The sequence below is a fragment of the Ascidia mentula genome, chromosome 3 (genome assembly GCF_947561715.1).
Source record: "Ascidia mentula chromosome 3, kaAscMent1.1, whole genome shotgun sequence".
NCBI classification, from domain to species: Eukaryota; Metazoa; Chordata; class Ascidiacea; order Phlebobranchia; family Ascidiidae; genus Ascidia; species Ascidia mentula.
Window position 1 is genome coordinate 2478738 of NC_138568.1, and position 15783 is coordinate 2494520.

Genomic DNA, 15783 nt, shown 5'->3' on the forward strand with positions numbered 1-15783 from the left:
GCCTCTCTGCCCGCTCTGCTTCTGTTGCCAATCGCTCAAATAGGGCTCGGCGAACGTCTGAGCGATGAAGGGAGGTTTTTGACCGAGTCACGAGCCGGGGGAAGTTTTTTAGTGTCTTAGGCCAATTTGTGTTCCTTAGGTATCAGTTCCAGTTGTGGTTGAGCTATACAATAACTCAGACAAGTAACTGTTTAGACTCTGGTTGGCTAGAGATCATTGGAGTGCGTTATGCATAAGGAGAACCTCCCGTTGTATCGCGCTTAAGTGACGTGGGGTGTAAACAAAACAACGCAGAGAGTGTTAATTTAAAAGGCGTTCGATAAGTTATGAGGTTCGCGCTGCTTCGCCACTTTAACACCCGGCATTCCATATTTCCAGGTAATATCGTGACAACGCTTGTCGTTTGATCTTGGTTGGCGCTCGTCGCATAAAGACAGCCTTAATTGCCGGTTTGGTCGCAATAACTTTGGGCTTTGCGTCCGCGGGATCTCACACAACGTTCGAACTTGAGACCGCCCGCTAACGAAACATGTGCCCCAGGCTTGCGTTGCCAACGGCAGCAGCGAAAACAACACGGATTCCTGAAATATCGTCAGGGCCAGGCGAGTCCAAACCGCATTCAAACGAAATCTCCCTGTAGCCTGGTCTGGGCCTGTTCGTCTGCCATCGACCGGTCGGCCGGACTCAAATACTTTCAATGTGCGACTGAATTGCCCGTGCTTGCTCTCGAGTTGATTTGGGTACGTACGGTTTATCGGAACCGGTTTTTCACGGCAGGTTTAGATAAGTACCAGGTTTTTGAGAGCTTTGGCGTTTCGACCCATCAACGCGGTTACTAGTATGCAAATTAACTTTCAAGATTAATAATGCATTGCTGTGAAACATCAATGCAACCTTCGCAGAAGTAAGGTCATGAACACCTGTGTTTTATTGCTTTTTCTCATACAGATTACATTTCACAAAGGCAATGGAAAATATAACTTGTGTTGTGTATTTGCGTGGAAATTAACTTATCAGTGTCTGGATTCGTGAAGAGGGACTTTAATGTAATCACGTAGCGCGACCTTTGTCTACCGATCCCGCAGCATTTTGGCAAAGGTCAGATAAATAGTGACTGCAGCGGAACGTACAACCCCGCTAAACGCGCGTGCCTATATCAGCCTGCGTATATTACCACAGCAATTAATAGCCGCACGATGAGTGTAGAGCATATAGGAACTGTGCATGGACGTGCTAGCTATGGGCGTGAACTCACTGCGGGTTGCAACTGTTTTTAGCGTGGTATAATTAGGGAAATTTATTTCTCATTCACGTTACGCTTTTTGAGGAACGTTCAGGTCACAATTTGTCTAATTGCTTGAATGTGCTGTACATGTCTATAGGAGCAACGCGACCACTTGTTGTTGTCTTATATTAACTGCGGTGTGTTGTTTCCCAGTGCCCGGGCAAATATTTGTATTCGTGCCAGGCTCTTAGGCGACCTTACGACCTTGCGCAAAGGTCATCCCGGGTTACAAGAATTCCTGAAAGGCTGTGTACCTTGTAGTTTCTTCAGTCGTGGCGGATTTAACGAAGATCGGTTTGTTGGTTTGTTTAATATTTATTTTTATTGAAATTCAGGCTCGGTACAAGAAGTCTTGAATAGAAATGCGTTACATGCGTTTTACTTAGAAACGTGACAGATTTCAGTTTCGGTTACACATACAGGAGTCATACGGGTACGTGATTAAACTTGTGTTAAATCCAGGCGATGGTTCACAGCGGTGACGGCAAGTCACTCTGATCCGGTTTAAGCGTAAACTTAGTTTCACGCACTGTTAATATAGCGTAGTGCGACTGACTCTGTGTTAATTAATATTCGCGGTATAGCGGACATTTGTGTGACAAGTACCAGCAGCGTACGGCGAAGCTCATTTTGCCAGAACAGCAGCCAAACGAGGTTGGCGCGGACGCTTCCAAAACCCATCGAAAGGCTAAACTCCGTTGACCCGCCAGGCTAATGAAGAAACGACCCTCGCATAATTTTCGCCTTTAGCTTTAGCCTGGGCCGACTCGTCTGAATGCAGATGTGGAATTTCTCCTGTAGAGACGACTGGCGTTTCGCCTCTCTACCCTTTTTTTCTTTTCAGCCTCGCGTTCGGCAACTTCAAAAGCTGCGCGCTTAGGCTATCGTTTAGCAGAGCGGCGCAGCAAACTGTAGCAGTGGGGCATCGACTATTATTTTACAAGGTCGGCTTTGTTTGCATTTTACAGAGGAAAGGTGCATTTTGGTTCCGATTAGAATTTACAACTTTCATGACGCTCGTGAAACGGAAAAGATGCATCCGGTAATTTAAAGTTCAATGGGTTTGCGCCAAATCTTACTGGAAAAGAAGAAAGCATTTTAGACATTAGCGCGTTTAACTGCATTGCGCCACTCACAAAACCGCTGCTGGTGTAGCAGGAATACCTGTGCGTCACTGCGGAGGGAAGGTGGGACAGTGACCTTAGATGCGCGGTTTTCGCCATGTGAAACATCTTGCAGTGCTGGCAAAACGTTGCATCAACCAATGCACAAACAGGTAGATAAGTGGCGGGTTTCGCGGCTATTTAATGGGCCCACGACCCCACGTATTTGTCACGTATTTACTTACATTTAGTTGCAGCTGATGTGTATTAGTTGCGTGCACCACTTCAAACTGTAAGTAAAACAAACTATAGCAACCAAAATGTAAGCATAGAAAAAGTAATGAAATACAATAGAGGCTTTGCAATAGGACGTTACATAGAATGACGAAAGAATACCCAAATTTATTGATTTAACTTTGGTGTGCGGACATTTTGAAGCACATTCAACGACACTCAGGGGGTTCACGAACCCCGGGTTATGAAACCCTTTTATAGGGGAATAATACGCAAAATTCGGGTCGATACAGTTTGTTTAGTTGTATCAACTGAGTGGTTGTTTAATTAGGCGTTGTTCACCACTGCGGAAGTGCCAGGGATTTGTTTATGCTCGTTGTGCGTGCGCCGAACTTCCTCAAAAAGGCCAAAGCAGGTCGCCGAGTTCGAATGAAGTACCTCGGAACGAATCAGATACGCGCGCACGTACGCAGGTAAACTTTCACAATTCCCTGCCCAGCAAACCATGCGTGGACTGACTGCAGTTCAGCGAGGTTTGTTAAAGTTCGAACGCGAAGGCGTGCGTCATGGATTTGGAACGAGCTTACACGGGGATTCCTGTTTGGTTTCGTTGAAATTTTTACTTTGGAGACTGCAACATGATTTGACTTCTTCAGTGCCGAGTGTAAAGCGGAATTATTTTGTCGACAAGCCGCATTGACCTTTAACTGTTCTTTCCGTTCAAAGGCTAAGCCGCTGGTCGTGTAATGTCGTAGCCTTCCTTTAGAAATCGCGGTAACTGTGGCCCGCTACCGCCTGTTTCAACAGCCGTGTATACTGTATACACATAATTTAATGCGTCAAGGACAGGTAATGGTCTTGTATTTGCTCTAGTATAAGATGTGGCTCTCTTGAAATAAAATATATTCGACTATAAACGATAGTGGAATATATTTTGAATCGACGATTTTGTGAGACTTAGATCTTTCACAATCAAAGCGTCCGCAAGAATAATTTGTTGAAGTTACACCAGGAAAGCTTGAGATAATGCCGCCAACCATGTATTACAGAGTAGTAAAGATAATAAGGATCTGCAAAACAGTACCAAGGTATGTACCTTGGCAGGTATCGCACACTATATATTGATGTGTGTTTCCAAATGTATTGCAGAGTCCACAGAAATACAGACGCTTACAGCCATATTGCTTTACATTGTAGGCCTTCATAAAAAATCACTACAAGTTTTTTCAAAAACAAAATTGGCATTGTGTTTTTAGAAACAAAAACTAATGTCCAGGAACTGTCTACGGCACGCTGCAGTTCTTCATATGCATTTCGGTGCAGCCATTTTGCTGGTTTAGCGACAGAACCTAATTAAACCACAAGTTAGCGAGTCATGACAAGCAGGATCGAAAATAGTTGATTTCGGCGCAGGCTCGGCTAATCGTGATTGCACCGAACCGCTTCCGCTATTGCATCTTGGCGCTACTGCTTGCCACAGACTTGCTGAGTTTGCAGTTTTCGAAATGGTTAATCGTTAAATCCAGCTGAAACAGTGGTGAAAAATGTTGTTAGTTTTCAATTATGCAGTTAAGGTGTGCTTGGAGTAAAGCTTCAATTGCAACATTAAAGAAGTCTTTATAAAGTAACAACAAATCGCTAATCTCTTTTTCATATTTAGGAGCTGTGCAATAGGAAATAATCTGTATTTTGCAAAAGAAAAAATACCCCCAGAAAACACCATGAAGATCGTTGTGGCGGGAATGCCGAAGACAGGAACAAAATCAATCAAAGCGGCGTTGACGATGCTCGGTTACACAGTGTACGACGCTGAGGAGAATTTCGAGTACCTCCATGCGGATTGGACCAAGATAATGACCGTAGGTGGATCCACAGAGGACTTCCAGAGGATGTACGCGGATGTTGACGCCACTTGTGACGTTCCTGCGTGCTACTACTGGGAGGAGATGCATAAAGCGTTCCCGGACGCTAAGGTATTACGCGTTCTGTGCAATGTAAGACTGTTCCCTTGTTCTAGAGGTTAAGCTTTAATTAGAGACCGATTTGGTCATGTGAAAGTATCCAGGTTGTTGTGCATGATTTCTATGTCGCTTGTTGTGATTCGAGTCTGTTTTGTCAGCTTGGCGTATTTTTGTCATGCAGTCTGACATTTCGCTCTAAAAAATTGTTTGTGTTATCCCCGACAGCGCGTTCCATGCCAGGCATTTGAAAAGCGTTCGCGTGGAATCGGAATAGGCCAGCACTAAAAATAGTACAGGCCCAAGCAGGACAGAAAGCGGCAGTGGAAGTTATAAATAGACCTGTTATGTTTGCGCTACGGTAAGGTATCGCGGAATGTTAAACAAACCACGACGAACGCCTTCCCCGCGAACTACATCCATGGTGGTAGCAAACAAACCTCTTGTGACGGTAATTACGACATCCCTTATTATCTGGTAATTACCGATAACGTTTATTGACTTGTGGGGGTAACCTGTGTTTTTGTAGGGTCGATCTTAATCCTTGTCAAGATATATTTTGACCACAACTCTTGTCGCCAAAGACTTGTTTATATGAGCATAGGTCCAGTGTGATTTGGGTCCATTAGAAGCTGCCCCAGCTTATGATGCAATAAGCGTGCGCTGCATTCGTGGTGGTGGGTGGTTGAGCGCCAGGCTCCAAGAAAAAGCGATTCGTGATTTGCGTCGGTTAGGGTGAAATAAACATGTCTGCACAGGAAGAAAAAACAAGGATAGATAATGAAGGGTGTCGTGGGCTGTGTCATGTGTCACGTGTCAGGCCATTAGATTACATACAATATTTTATTGCATTGCTGGGGATGCAACAGGCTGCCAAAAATCAAGTACGGGTAACGGGGAACAAATCAGCAGCTCCAAGGGAGCAGGTTTGTTCAAAATATTAAGGCATTTGTCGTCTTACACCAACATCTCCGGTGCGGCAAGCCTCCAATCATCCTATAGACAGAGCCTCTGCCTTCCCGCACAAAGGCGCGCGGGTCTTCCGCTTCATAAAATAAATACATAACACAAGGGCCCTCGCGGAAGATTTACCTGTAGGCAGAGTTTCGCCTCATGCTTCCGTTTATCGGCGATGTTGGAGAAATAACAGAAGCACTCCTCTTATGCTTAACTGCACAAGGTGGGCGGTTACAGGAATAGTTTAGTTCTGTGGTTCGAGCGTGTGGGTGGTTACCTGTGTCAAGCGGTGAATGGCAGCTCTCTAATGCGGTTGCCTTTCGTTGTTAGGCTTGGCTTCATATTGCATTTATACCGCGGAGATTTTGTGCGGTTTTTCACTTGTTCTTTTCCTGGCGGAATCCTAGTTTTTTTTCTAGTTTTTTTTTGATAAAGTTTCCTTCCAATTCCTTTGTCGTGACAGTTTATCCCATATATTGCTTGACAACCAAGCAAAGCTGCTGATGCCGGCAAATTGCACCGCGTATGGTTTTGCCGCATACCTGATTCGCTACGGTCATACGGGTCCTTCCTGGAAATTTGCGTAAGACTTGACAGACGGTTAGGCGCCTTCGGGCAAAACCACATTGGCTTCTTGGAAATGACTTGAATTGTAGATCAGCTATCCAATGCGACCGGATGTTCAGCCAGGGCATATAATCACACTTGCCTCGTGTTTTCGAAAATCTTTAACTTTATTTAAAGATTTTTCGGTATGCAGAACTGTATTGGTGTCCATAACTCGGCTTCTAGTGGTTGTAGCATGGTATTGGCCAGGTAGACCCGTGATACTTATAGCAGATAGCATGTGTGCTTGACTTTACCAGTATCGCTGTGTGCTTATGCACTCGGAATTACTTGGGATTGAAGAACTATTGGCTCATTCGCCAGGTTCTACCAAACAAACCAATTTTAATTTTTGCTTCAACAGACACAATTAGACCATATCGCCCAACACAAAGCTTGCATGCAACATTGACATTCAATTCGACCATAGCGCCATCTATTGGTGTTGTTTTTAAAAAATCGTTTTTCCAACAGATCCTCCTGATGATTCGGGACTCGGAGGAGGAATGGTGGCAGAGTATGGATCGACAACTGAGGATGTTGGCGAACTGTGGACTCTATAGTCGCATGAGCACTCTATCCCCACACTGCGCCCGACTTCAGCGTTTCCTCAACACAGCAAGTAAGTTTCGATTTGCCTGATGGCAGTCATTTCCATTAGAGTGCCACTTTAGCTTTGTTGTAATATGAGGTATTAGATTGCCGTTTGGCTTTCGAGTCGCTGCACACAACGATTTGTGGCGTTCTTGATGAATTTCTTATGTTTACCGAGGGAAGAAAGCAAAAACATAGACGGGGGCCCACTTCCAGACCTCTCATCTTGTCGCATCTATCAAATAGCTGGGCTTGCAAAACATTCCCGTTTTCCTTAGGTAGGCAGAAAGTGTATTTTTATCCCAGCGACGAAAGACTTCCGTCAGCGAAAAACGTATACAGAGGAATGCGAACCTGGAGCAGGTCAAAGTTACGTCTGTTGTTTTGCTCGCAACTGACTTGTAAACATTAGGCACGATCGCAAGTGTCACCTCACAGCAGACTTTGACTTGCGTAACCTCCGGTAGAAGGTCGGCGGCTTACCATGCACACCTACACCACATTATGGTTAACACCAGTCACAGAACGCTTTCGAGGTTTACTCGGCAAACAAGACCCTCCCCCGTCGGTATTCGGGATTTAGGCTTCTAGTAATTATGTTACGACCTAGACTAACCCCGCATGGATAGCAGCCAATCAGCGCACAGCTGCCACCTCGCGTGACCAATGAAGCTTGAGACTAAAACTTGTAAACAAACTCGTACAAAAAAGTGCGCCTTTCATTGGCAATGTTGTTGTGTTGTCTGAGCCAGTTTATATGGTTTGTCGTTAACCTACCCGCTGTGGCGTGAGATGTGTTGACGAGAATGCAAGAGGCAAGGCACCCTGTAACTCGATCACGTATACGTTACAAACAGGCGCCATGAGTGACAGAACAAACTAACACAACGGGTAGCAGCAAACGTCAGTGACACTCAAAGTGAAGGAATGCGTGATAACAAGGAGGATGTAGCTCTGCTATTCCTTGAAAGGAATATACCAATGTCATGTTCATTTTCAACATGGGACTGTGTTGTTAGGGAAGTTGAACTCATCTTTTCCTAATCTTTTTTCCTGAAACAAATGAAGAAATAAGGCATTGGCAATAAACGAATCAAAGTCAAGGATGTGTAGTGTAGCTTGTTTACCAACAACGCGGTACAATCGAGTGCAATGCGTGGGGTCACTGTTGAACAACCACAACATGCCCAACCTGTTATGCAACGTATATATCCTCCATGCACTTCGTTCAGCACGCCCAACCTGTTATGCAACGTGTTTCCCGGAACAATGTTCCGCCATGTACTTCACATGACTTTCATTCGCTCAGTCTTGTTGTAAAGCAAAAGTCAAATATTGCTGTTTTGAAATGCGGCTTTGCAGACTCCACGAATAGTCTGCAGTCAAGCTTTTTCCTATGTTTGTTGCTTTACAGGGTTTTTAATTATAAAACCTTATGCTGTAACGAATGTAGGTGGATCTACAAAGTAAGTTTTTTGTTAGACTCTTATCATTTTTTTTATATTTTTGTAGTTCGCATTGCCTTTGGCTTGGCACCGATTTCTCCTTGGCAGACCTACGTCCCGAACGAGCAGTCGATGAAGATTGCCTACAGGAACCACAACGCACGAGTATTGCAGGTATGAAAAAGCGGGGGCGTCATGATCTTGCCAAGCGCCAAACACAATGCGACCTGAGCCACGAGGTCGATGCGTTTCCTGTTTGCGGATACTAAGCACTGCGACCTTGGGGCAGACCTTTCTATTGCGGTTTGATGTGCACTGCTGTGAGGACCGAAGGCACCCGCAATGCGTTTAGTAGGTTGTTTTAATGCTTTATCGAAACAAGAGCGAACACGTGTGCTGCCATCTTTCGGGTAATTCTTTTTTTCTGCACGTTTCTCGACTTTGTGGGAGAATATTAACGTATAATTTTTTCTTGTCTCCAATCATTAAAACTTGTTCATGGGTGACGAAAGTTTCCTTTCGATCTTTAACAAAAATCCAGTCTCATTATGGCGAAAGGTTTGAGCGACGGAAAAGCAAATGTCAATTTTTTCACTTTGTTTTGAATAGAAAAGTCAAAGCTAATATGCTATTAATCATCTTATGTAAAGTAGACGTTTCGAACACGAACTGCGTTCATCATCATTTTCCTTTTGTTATCAAGGAACCACGAAAGAAACGAGTAATGTTAGACATTGGCAAGATTACTTATGTTTACCCCATGTTACAGGTGGCGCCGAAAGACAAGCTTCTCGTGTACAAGTGTTCGGAGGGTTGGGGTCCCCTTTGTTCGTTCCTCGGGTGCCAAGTGCCCGAAGAAAGCTTCCCGCACAAGAACAAGCGAGGCAGCATTCTCAAGGAGGGAATGGAGAGTCCAAACTCTGGCTACCGGAAAATTAAACGCGAGATAACCATGTCGCTGTGCGCTGTAATGTGCGGGGTGGGTTATATTGCATACAGACTCGCCCAGGCCTCGTTCATGTTCGTCTAGCTACCGTTCCATGACTTTGATTGGATGCTGAAACACTCGTTGGTGTTGCTGCGGTCCCGGGTGCATCCGGGACATTTGTTGGCTCTTGTACTGCAGTAAGACGCGGGCCGTGAAGGACGGAAGTGATGTGCAGTATATTGTTTATTATTTGACACCAGTCGAAACCTCACTAGCAGCCTCTTATACCTACTGCAATGCCCGGATTTCGAATAGATTCAAGACTTTGTGTAAGTATCGAAATCACCAAACAGTCTTATGTGCAACAAAGACTTGATATATGATTTTACTACAGCTTCCACCATAAACCATTTAAGTATTTCCAGGATCTTATTTCAAGTTCAATATTTATTACCTTTGACATATGTTCCATCTCGTAATACCGTTGCGACTCTTTCTGTATATGGCCCATCGTTAAATAGGCACTTACTTACATTTTGGCTTTTGGCGTCAGGCTCACTTCTTTTTTTCCTTTTCTGCTGTTCGGTTTCTTTGCGTAGAGAATTCTGCCTATACCGAAATGCCTGTATTCAGTGACCAAATGTATCCTGCGCGTTCAATGTACCCCTAAGTTCCAATAGGTGACTAAAATGCGATACATCATTAGTGCCCCCCTCTTTTTGTTTAACAGCTAAAGTTTCATAACCACTTTTTGTAAAGAGTGTATGTTTTAGAATGCGTTTGTTCAAATGCAGGCCTTTTAGCAATGTTTTCACGTTCCAACAAAAGTTTTGTTCGTTCTTTTAACAATACACGCTTGTGCTATACATGAACTCTTGATATTTGTTCCTCATTTTCTTGTGATATGGATATTCTGATCGATTTTATAATTTTACTGTTGAATAAAAAATTACCTTATTGGAAATAAAACTAAACGAAAGTCAGTTTACGTATTTAAAGGCCAGATTGCTCATGAAACATAAGCATTCAGTATTACCAATTGAAACTTCCTGTTAACTTAAATTTAAACTTAAATTTGTTTAACAAATGGTAATTATTTTAAACAATGAAAATTTTGCGGCCACTTGGTTTTAAGTTCAAATGCGTTACACATAGAAAACAACAACAAAATATCGGTAAATCCCCTGTTGGTAAATTTTACCAAAGGCACCTTATTGGCGTTGGATCCTGCGACATGTTTAACGGGGATTGAATGGGTGGAAATTTGCGTGTTTCTTGCGTTAAAAGCTGCTTAAGTTTATTTTATCCCAATTTGTTTGAAACAAATATCCATCCGTAACCAGATGGCGTCTAGTACCAACAGCACTTCGAAACAAGGGGGCGCTACCAAAAAGAAAAAATCAAGTCAGTTAATGACGTTTCCCATAATTTTAGCTACTGGTATATAAAAAGTTATTGTTTTTCCAGAAGGAAAGCGAAGCAAAAACAAAGAAGCCAGTAGCAGCAACAATGCCAAATTCAAAAGACCAAACTATTTCATTGGAACCCGTTTTTCCAATCCAGAAATAGTTGGTATAAAAAACTTTATAATATTATTTATATTTTTATCAGCAAGTTGGCAAATAATGTTATGGACTCTGGACTAGATAACCCTTGTGGTTTTCTATGCCAATGCAATTTTCATATCATGTTCATTTTTCATGTGTATTGTTACAGGAAAAATTCTTGCAATTCAAGAACATATAAAATCGCAGAAGCCAGACCTAACAAATGCGTGCATTCCAGTTGCAACCACTCATGTTACACTGGCTGTTTTGCACCTGGAAGATGACACAGCTTTGGAAAAGTAGATGTCAATTGTGTGTTAACGCTTGTATGAAACTTTTGTCTTTATAAATCAGGGCTGGCAACATTCTTCTTGATTGTAAAGAAGAAATTTTAAATATATTGGAGAATGCAAAGCTCGAGTTGATTGCGAAAGACCTTGGAAACTTTCAGCATCAAGTTTTGTTTGCAAAGTTGCTTGAAGACAGTGGCCTCGACAATCTAATGCAAATAGCTGGTAAGAATTCAAACAAGATTCTTCTTTAATTCTGTTCGATTCATTGCAAACATATATTTTGTTGTATCATGCTGGTTCCTAACAGTTCTGGTATTCAAAGGTAAAACTCTTTGTACATAAGATGTCTACTGTGAATTAGGCCTTCATGAGATCCATTTTTTTTTCAGAGCTGATACAAAGAAAACTGCATGAATTTATCAACAAAGGAGATTCTTTCAAGCCCCACTTAACCATTTTGAAACTTTCAAGAATGAAACAGAAACATAAAAAAGTAAAGATGTTGTTTGGCAAATATAAATGATAACAGTACAGTGCAAGTAATTACAAGTATCTGTCACGGCAAGTAGGATTATTTCAAATATTAACAATAAGCTTGATTTTCAAAATCTTTTTGAAACAAAATCAACATCATCTGTTAGATCAAGAAGATTAATTCTAGTCTGTACAAGCCCTTTGCCAGTATGAATTTTGGAAATCAGACAATTAGCAGCATTGAGCTTCTGTCCTTGACAAAGAAAAAGCAAATGGATGGTTACTATCATAGTGATGCTGTAATTAACATTGGTAAGTAACAGTAATATACAGCAATAAAATACTAATATAACATAATTCAATTTCTTCAGTTTGTCGTGTCAGTCTCTGATCTATGACTATATGCTTGCTTGTGCACTGCTTTTATGAGAGACTGACTGTCAAACAGTCAGTCTCTTATGAAAGCAGTGCACAAGCAAGCATATAATATAACATAGTCACCCAAAATAACTCTCAAGTGTGATGGACGATCAGCATCGTTGTAATCTTTCTTTAAATTATTTTTGCATGGTTTTCGTTTAAGGCTGCTGGCTCCAGAAATGCCTGTATTAATATAGAAGGCTTTTAACAGTGTGATAAATTGCAGGTACCGGGGAAAAGCAAGTGGATGAAAGACTGAGTTTGGATAAATGGGCAGAAAGTATCGCAGTATGTTGTCTTACTACAGCAATGCTACCTAAAAACAAGAAACCACTACCAGACATTCATCAATACGCCGATGATCTCGCCAGATCGATTCTACAAAAATGTTTGTCAGAAGATGCAGGTGAAGTTTTTACATTAATAAGATGTAGCAAATGTCAAGAAGTCTTATTTATGTAGAAAGCAAATTTTCTGCCCCAATCTGCTCTCCCTAAAAACATTATGACTCTCGTGTATCCACAGGCCTGCTCCAGATGAAACAAAAACTACACAAGTTTCGACAGACAATAAACAGTGGCGAGATTTTGACACGCATTAAACAAGAAACCAGCGCCGACTATGGAGATACCTAACATCGGACTCAATTGCTCCATCATGCGGGCGATATTCTCGGTGTCGCTTCTAGCACGGTAGAAGGGTTGGTTGTCGAGGGGTTATTCACGAGGAAATCACGACGTGTTAGGTTGTAGGTTTAAAAGACACTGTTAATTGTCGAGCAAATAGTAACATTGGATTAGTGACCATGTGAAATTCTTTCGCTCGACATACATTTGGTGTAGGGTCGTTGGTGAAGTGAATAACGAATGTAAATACACCCCCATAAACCGTGTTTTACGCTGGTTTTATTTTTGCTTTGTGCGCAAAAGGAGAAGGAAAAGGTGCAGCAATTTCCCAACGATACAAAAATGATTATTGTCAGCCCAAAACTTTGGACAAAGTTTTTACAGGCGGCCCATTAGTTGAAAGCAAACAATTGTGCCACAAATTTACATTGAACTATATAAACATTTTGGATGGAAACATTTCAGTCAGAAGTATTGCGAACAAGAAAGGTAAACACTTATTATTCCAATTAATGTTGATTGAATCGGGTTCAAAATTCGGTAATCCAAGTTGTCGGATCGACCGTGTCACCTTTGGTTTTACGCCAGGTCAAATCGACGTTGCCGGACAAAGGGCACTATTTGATATGAGAAAACACTGGATGGTAATTTGCGCGAACTACAAAGGACGGTGTAATAAAATGTCGTTCAAGAATATAACGAGGCCATCCAACTCAGTACAGCCTGTGTTGTAAAGTTTAACGACTGATTTAGGCATCAGGATGTTCGGCGATTTACTGAGGCTTTCTCAGAAACCTGGGAGTTTGTAGCTTTTGCGAAACTTCTCTTGTGCTTCAGTCGACGTGGTCTGAATGCTTTGGTTTCTGGAAAGAAATTTAGGGCTATAAACTGTGCTGTTAGCGTCACTTAAAAACTAAAAAAAATTTACCGAGAAAAATAATGCAGCGTTGAGTTTATTGTAAATTGTAGCCACAATTTAAGGTTTGTTTTGGTTTTTAAATTATACTTGGTGGAAAAGTTCGCCTTTTTACAGAAAGAAATATCGTAACCTTAAAAAAAGTTAAGTTTATTTATTTGTGGCAGCCGTGTACAGTTTTTCCTGTTCTGCTAAAAAAATGGCAGGCATGCCAGGAATGATGGCGGCAAAAAGAGATATGATGGTACAGTTTGTTTTCGATGCTATACTGGAAAAAATGCAAGGAAGTAAGGAAGTACCCTTTACAATATGTTGATATTAAGTGGCGTTTGCCGGTATGTTGTGCTAACTTCAAGTATGAATGGTTAGCTATACAATTGCGAACACTATATAACACCACACATAACAAAAATATGTCAAACAACGTCTCAAGTGCAAATCTCAATATTCAATATCTAAACACTGCTTAGCTCACAACCTACAGAAATGACAAGGATCTTAATTGCGCCAATGTGTGTTGGGGTACAACTTGCTCCTTCATGCCCTGTAGCTTACAAGCAAGAACATTTCAGTGACGCTGCACAACTAATGATTTTTCAGAGGTGGCAAAATGGAATATGAACATGATCATCGCAATATCTGTCCTGTTGGGGGTTGGAATTCTTCTTTCGTTGTAAGTAGAGATATCGGAATATCTTGTTTTCTAAGTTTTCTTGTCGCATCCAAGTCCGGTGCTAATGCAAACGAAAGTTTTCCGCCCAAAAATATACTGTATTTCTTTTTGATGCGATGAGATTCGAACCCACGTTATCCTGTGCTCGGATTTCAAACAAGTTTCTCACTTCGTGCGTGAGCGATCCACGTGACCAATTACCACATTGTGTTTTTCATAGGTTGTGGGGTAGAAGGCAGCGACGTCTTGGAGCAGAAAAGTTAAAGGCAACTGAAGACGAATACAAGCTGACTGCTGGCGAATCGATGGCTTAAAACTGTGTCGGAAAATCTTTGTGTAAATAACATTTGTATAATATCCGTGCGCTACTTTCGGTGCTGTTTTTACGCACTTTTATAAATTTTTATTTCGTGTGTAGTCGAAATGTCTAATTTTGCTCGAATAGTGATCTTGTTTCATGCAAAAAAGCATATTTGTATTTATTGGATTTCGTGTATCATGCCAGTGGTGCTGAATTTGGATTGGCCTATATCTCTTGGTTCTTATATGGTAGGGCTAAGTTCCAGAAAGGCAGCTCAAACCGTGTTTTACTCGTGTGAAAGTAATACTAGTTTTGTGCTGTGGGCTGGGGTACCAATGGTCCCAATTTCTTTCTGTGAAAATGGTTTACAACACACGATATCATGCAAATGTTGCTTAATTTGGATCAGGCTGGTTACCAAATAGTAGGGTTAAGTCCGGGAAAGATACACAAACCGCCACAATGATGTTTATCATAGTTCACGATTAAAACAACTGACTACGAGGCAGGACCCTAAAAGTTTTCCGCGAGCAAACTTGAAAAATCGTGTGTCGTGTTCAAAAAGATTGTAGGATACCCTTGCCAGGGCACAGACCCTTGCTATAGCCACCTTCACACCAAAAACGCTTCCACATATATACCTGTTATATACTGTCAATCCGTTAGTTGACATCTTACCACCATGCAACAGTCAATCATGGAGATATCGTGGACGGGTTCAACGTCCGCTTAACGACATGACGCGTTGTGTTTACAATGCAATAAAGTATAAAACTTCAGTCTCTACTCGAAAATCTAGAGTGTTTGCCATTGTGAGGTCATCAAAACATAATGCAAGGACGCCGCTCCCATAATTTCACAGTCCTACCAGTTTCAAGACATGATTGTTAATACTTTTTTTTAGCCATTTGACACCCAACAGGAAAACTTGGTTTGTTGGTCATTGTATCGATCAGCGGTAAACCGCTATTCGACTCGTCATGAACGAAACATAAAAATGATCTGTGTAAATGTAAATACAGCGACGTTTTACGGCCCACCAACTAAATATATATGGCTTACTACAAACACAAAGAGCCACAGACATACATGCGCTGTTTTGATTCCGGTTTGTAGGCTAGTATTGTTGTCGTTTGGCAAAAAGCAAAATCAGTTGTTTGTGTTATTCCGGTTTGTCCGACGACAGGTCAGTTGTCCACGTCTTTAAATATCTGGTACAGAGATGGTATTATTAAAATCTTACATACTAGTGGGAAGATAAAGTTGAGTGTTGCAAAGTTTTGAGTTTACCAACACTCTGTTTTATACTTGCACGGTTAAACATAGCGAAGACCCAAGCCCTTTATAGGAAAGGCCGTTTGAATTATGAAGGATGCGAAAGACGCGGTTTGCATTGACAAATAATTTTCAAACCATCATTGTC

General features: G+C 41.8%; 2 protein-coding genes and 1 long non-coding RNA gene across 3 annotated transcripts; all 3 read left to right on the forward strand.

The window, feature by feature from the left end:
• The first annotated feature begins 4286 nt into the window (after positions 1–4286).
• LOC145896191 (uncharacterized) lies at positions 4287–10082 on the forward strand. Its single transcript, XM_082985073.1, has 4 exons — positions 4287–4595; positions 6618–6765; positions 8250–8356; positions 8952–10082. The coding sequence occupies exons 1-4, from the start codon at positions 4344–4346 to the stop codon at positions 9210–9212; spliced, it is 768 nt and encodes a 255-aa protein (XP_082841199.1). The 5' UTR covers positions 4287–4343; the 3' UTR covers positions 9213–10082.
• A 265-nt stretch (positions 10083–10347) lies between these two features.
• On the forward strand, positions 10348–12717 carry LOC145895179 (A-kinase anchor protein 7-like). Its single transcript, XM_082983950.1, has 8 exons — positions 10348–10514; positions 10578–10682; positions 10827–10956; positions 11012–11172; positions 11340–11443; positions 11592–11736; positions 12071–12250; positions 12370–12717. Exons 1-8 carry the CDS (start codon positions 10454–10456, stop codon positions 12477–12479), a joined length of 996 nt encoding a protein of 331 aa, XP_082840076.1. The 5' UTR covers positions 10348–10453; the 3' UTR covers positions 12480–12717.
• An 868-nt stretch (positions 12718–13585) lies between these two features.
• On the forward strand, positions 13586–14421 carry LOC145896040 (uncharacterized). The gene is made up of 3 exons (XR_014401642.1): positions 13586–13673; positions 13987–14059; positions 14280–14421. It is a non-coding gene; the product is annotated as an uncharacterized LOC145896040 (long non-coding RNA).
• The last annotated feature ends 1362 nt before the right edge of the window (positions 14422–15783 follow it).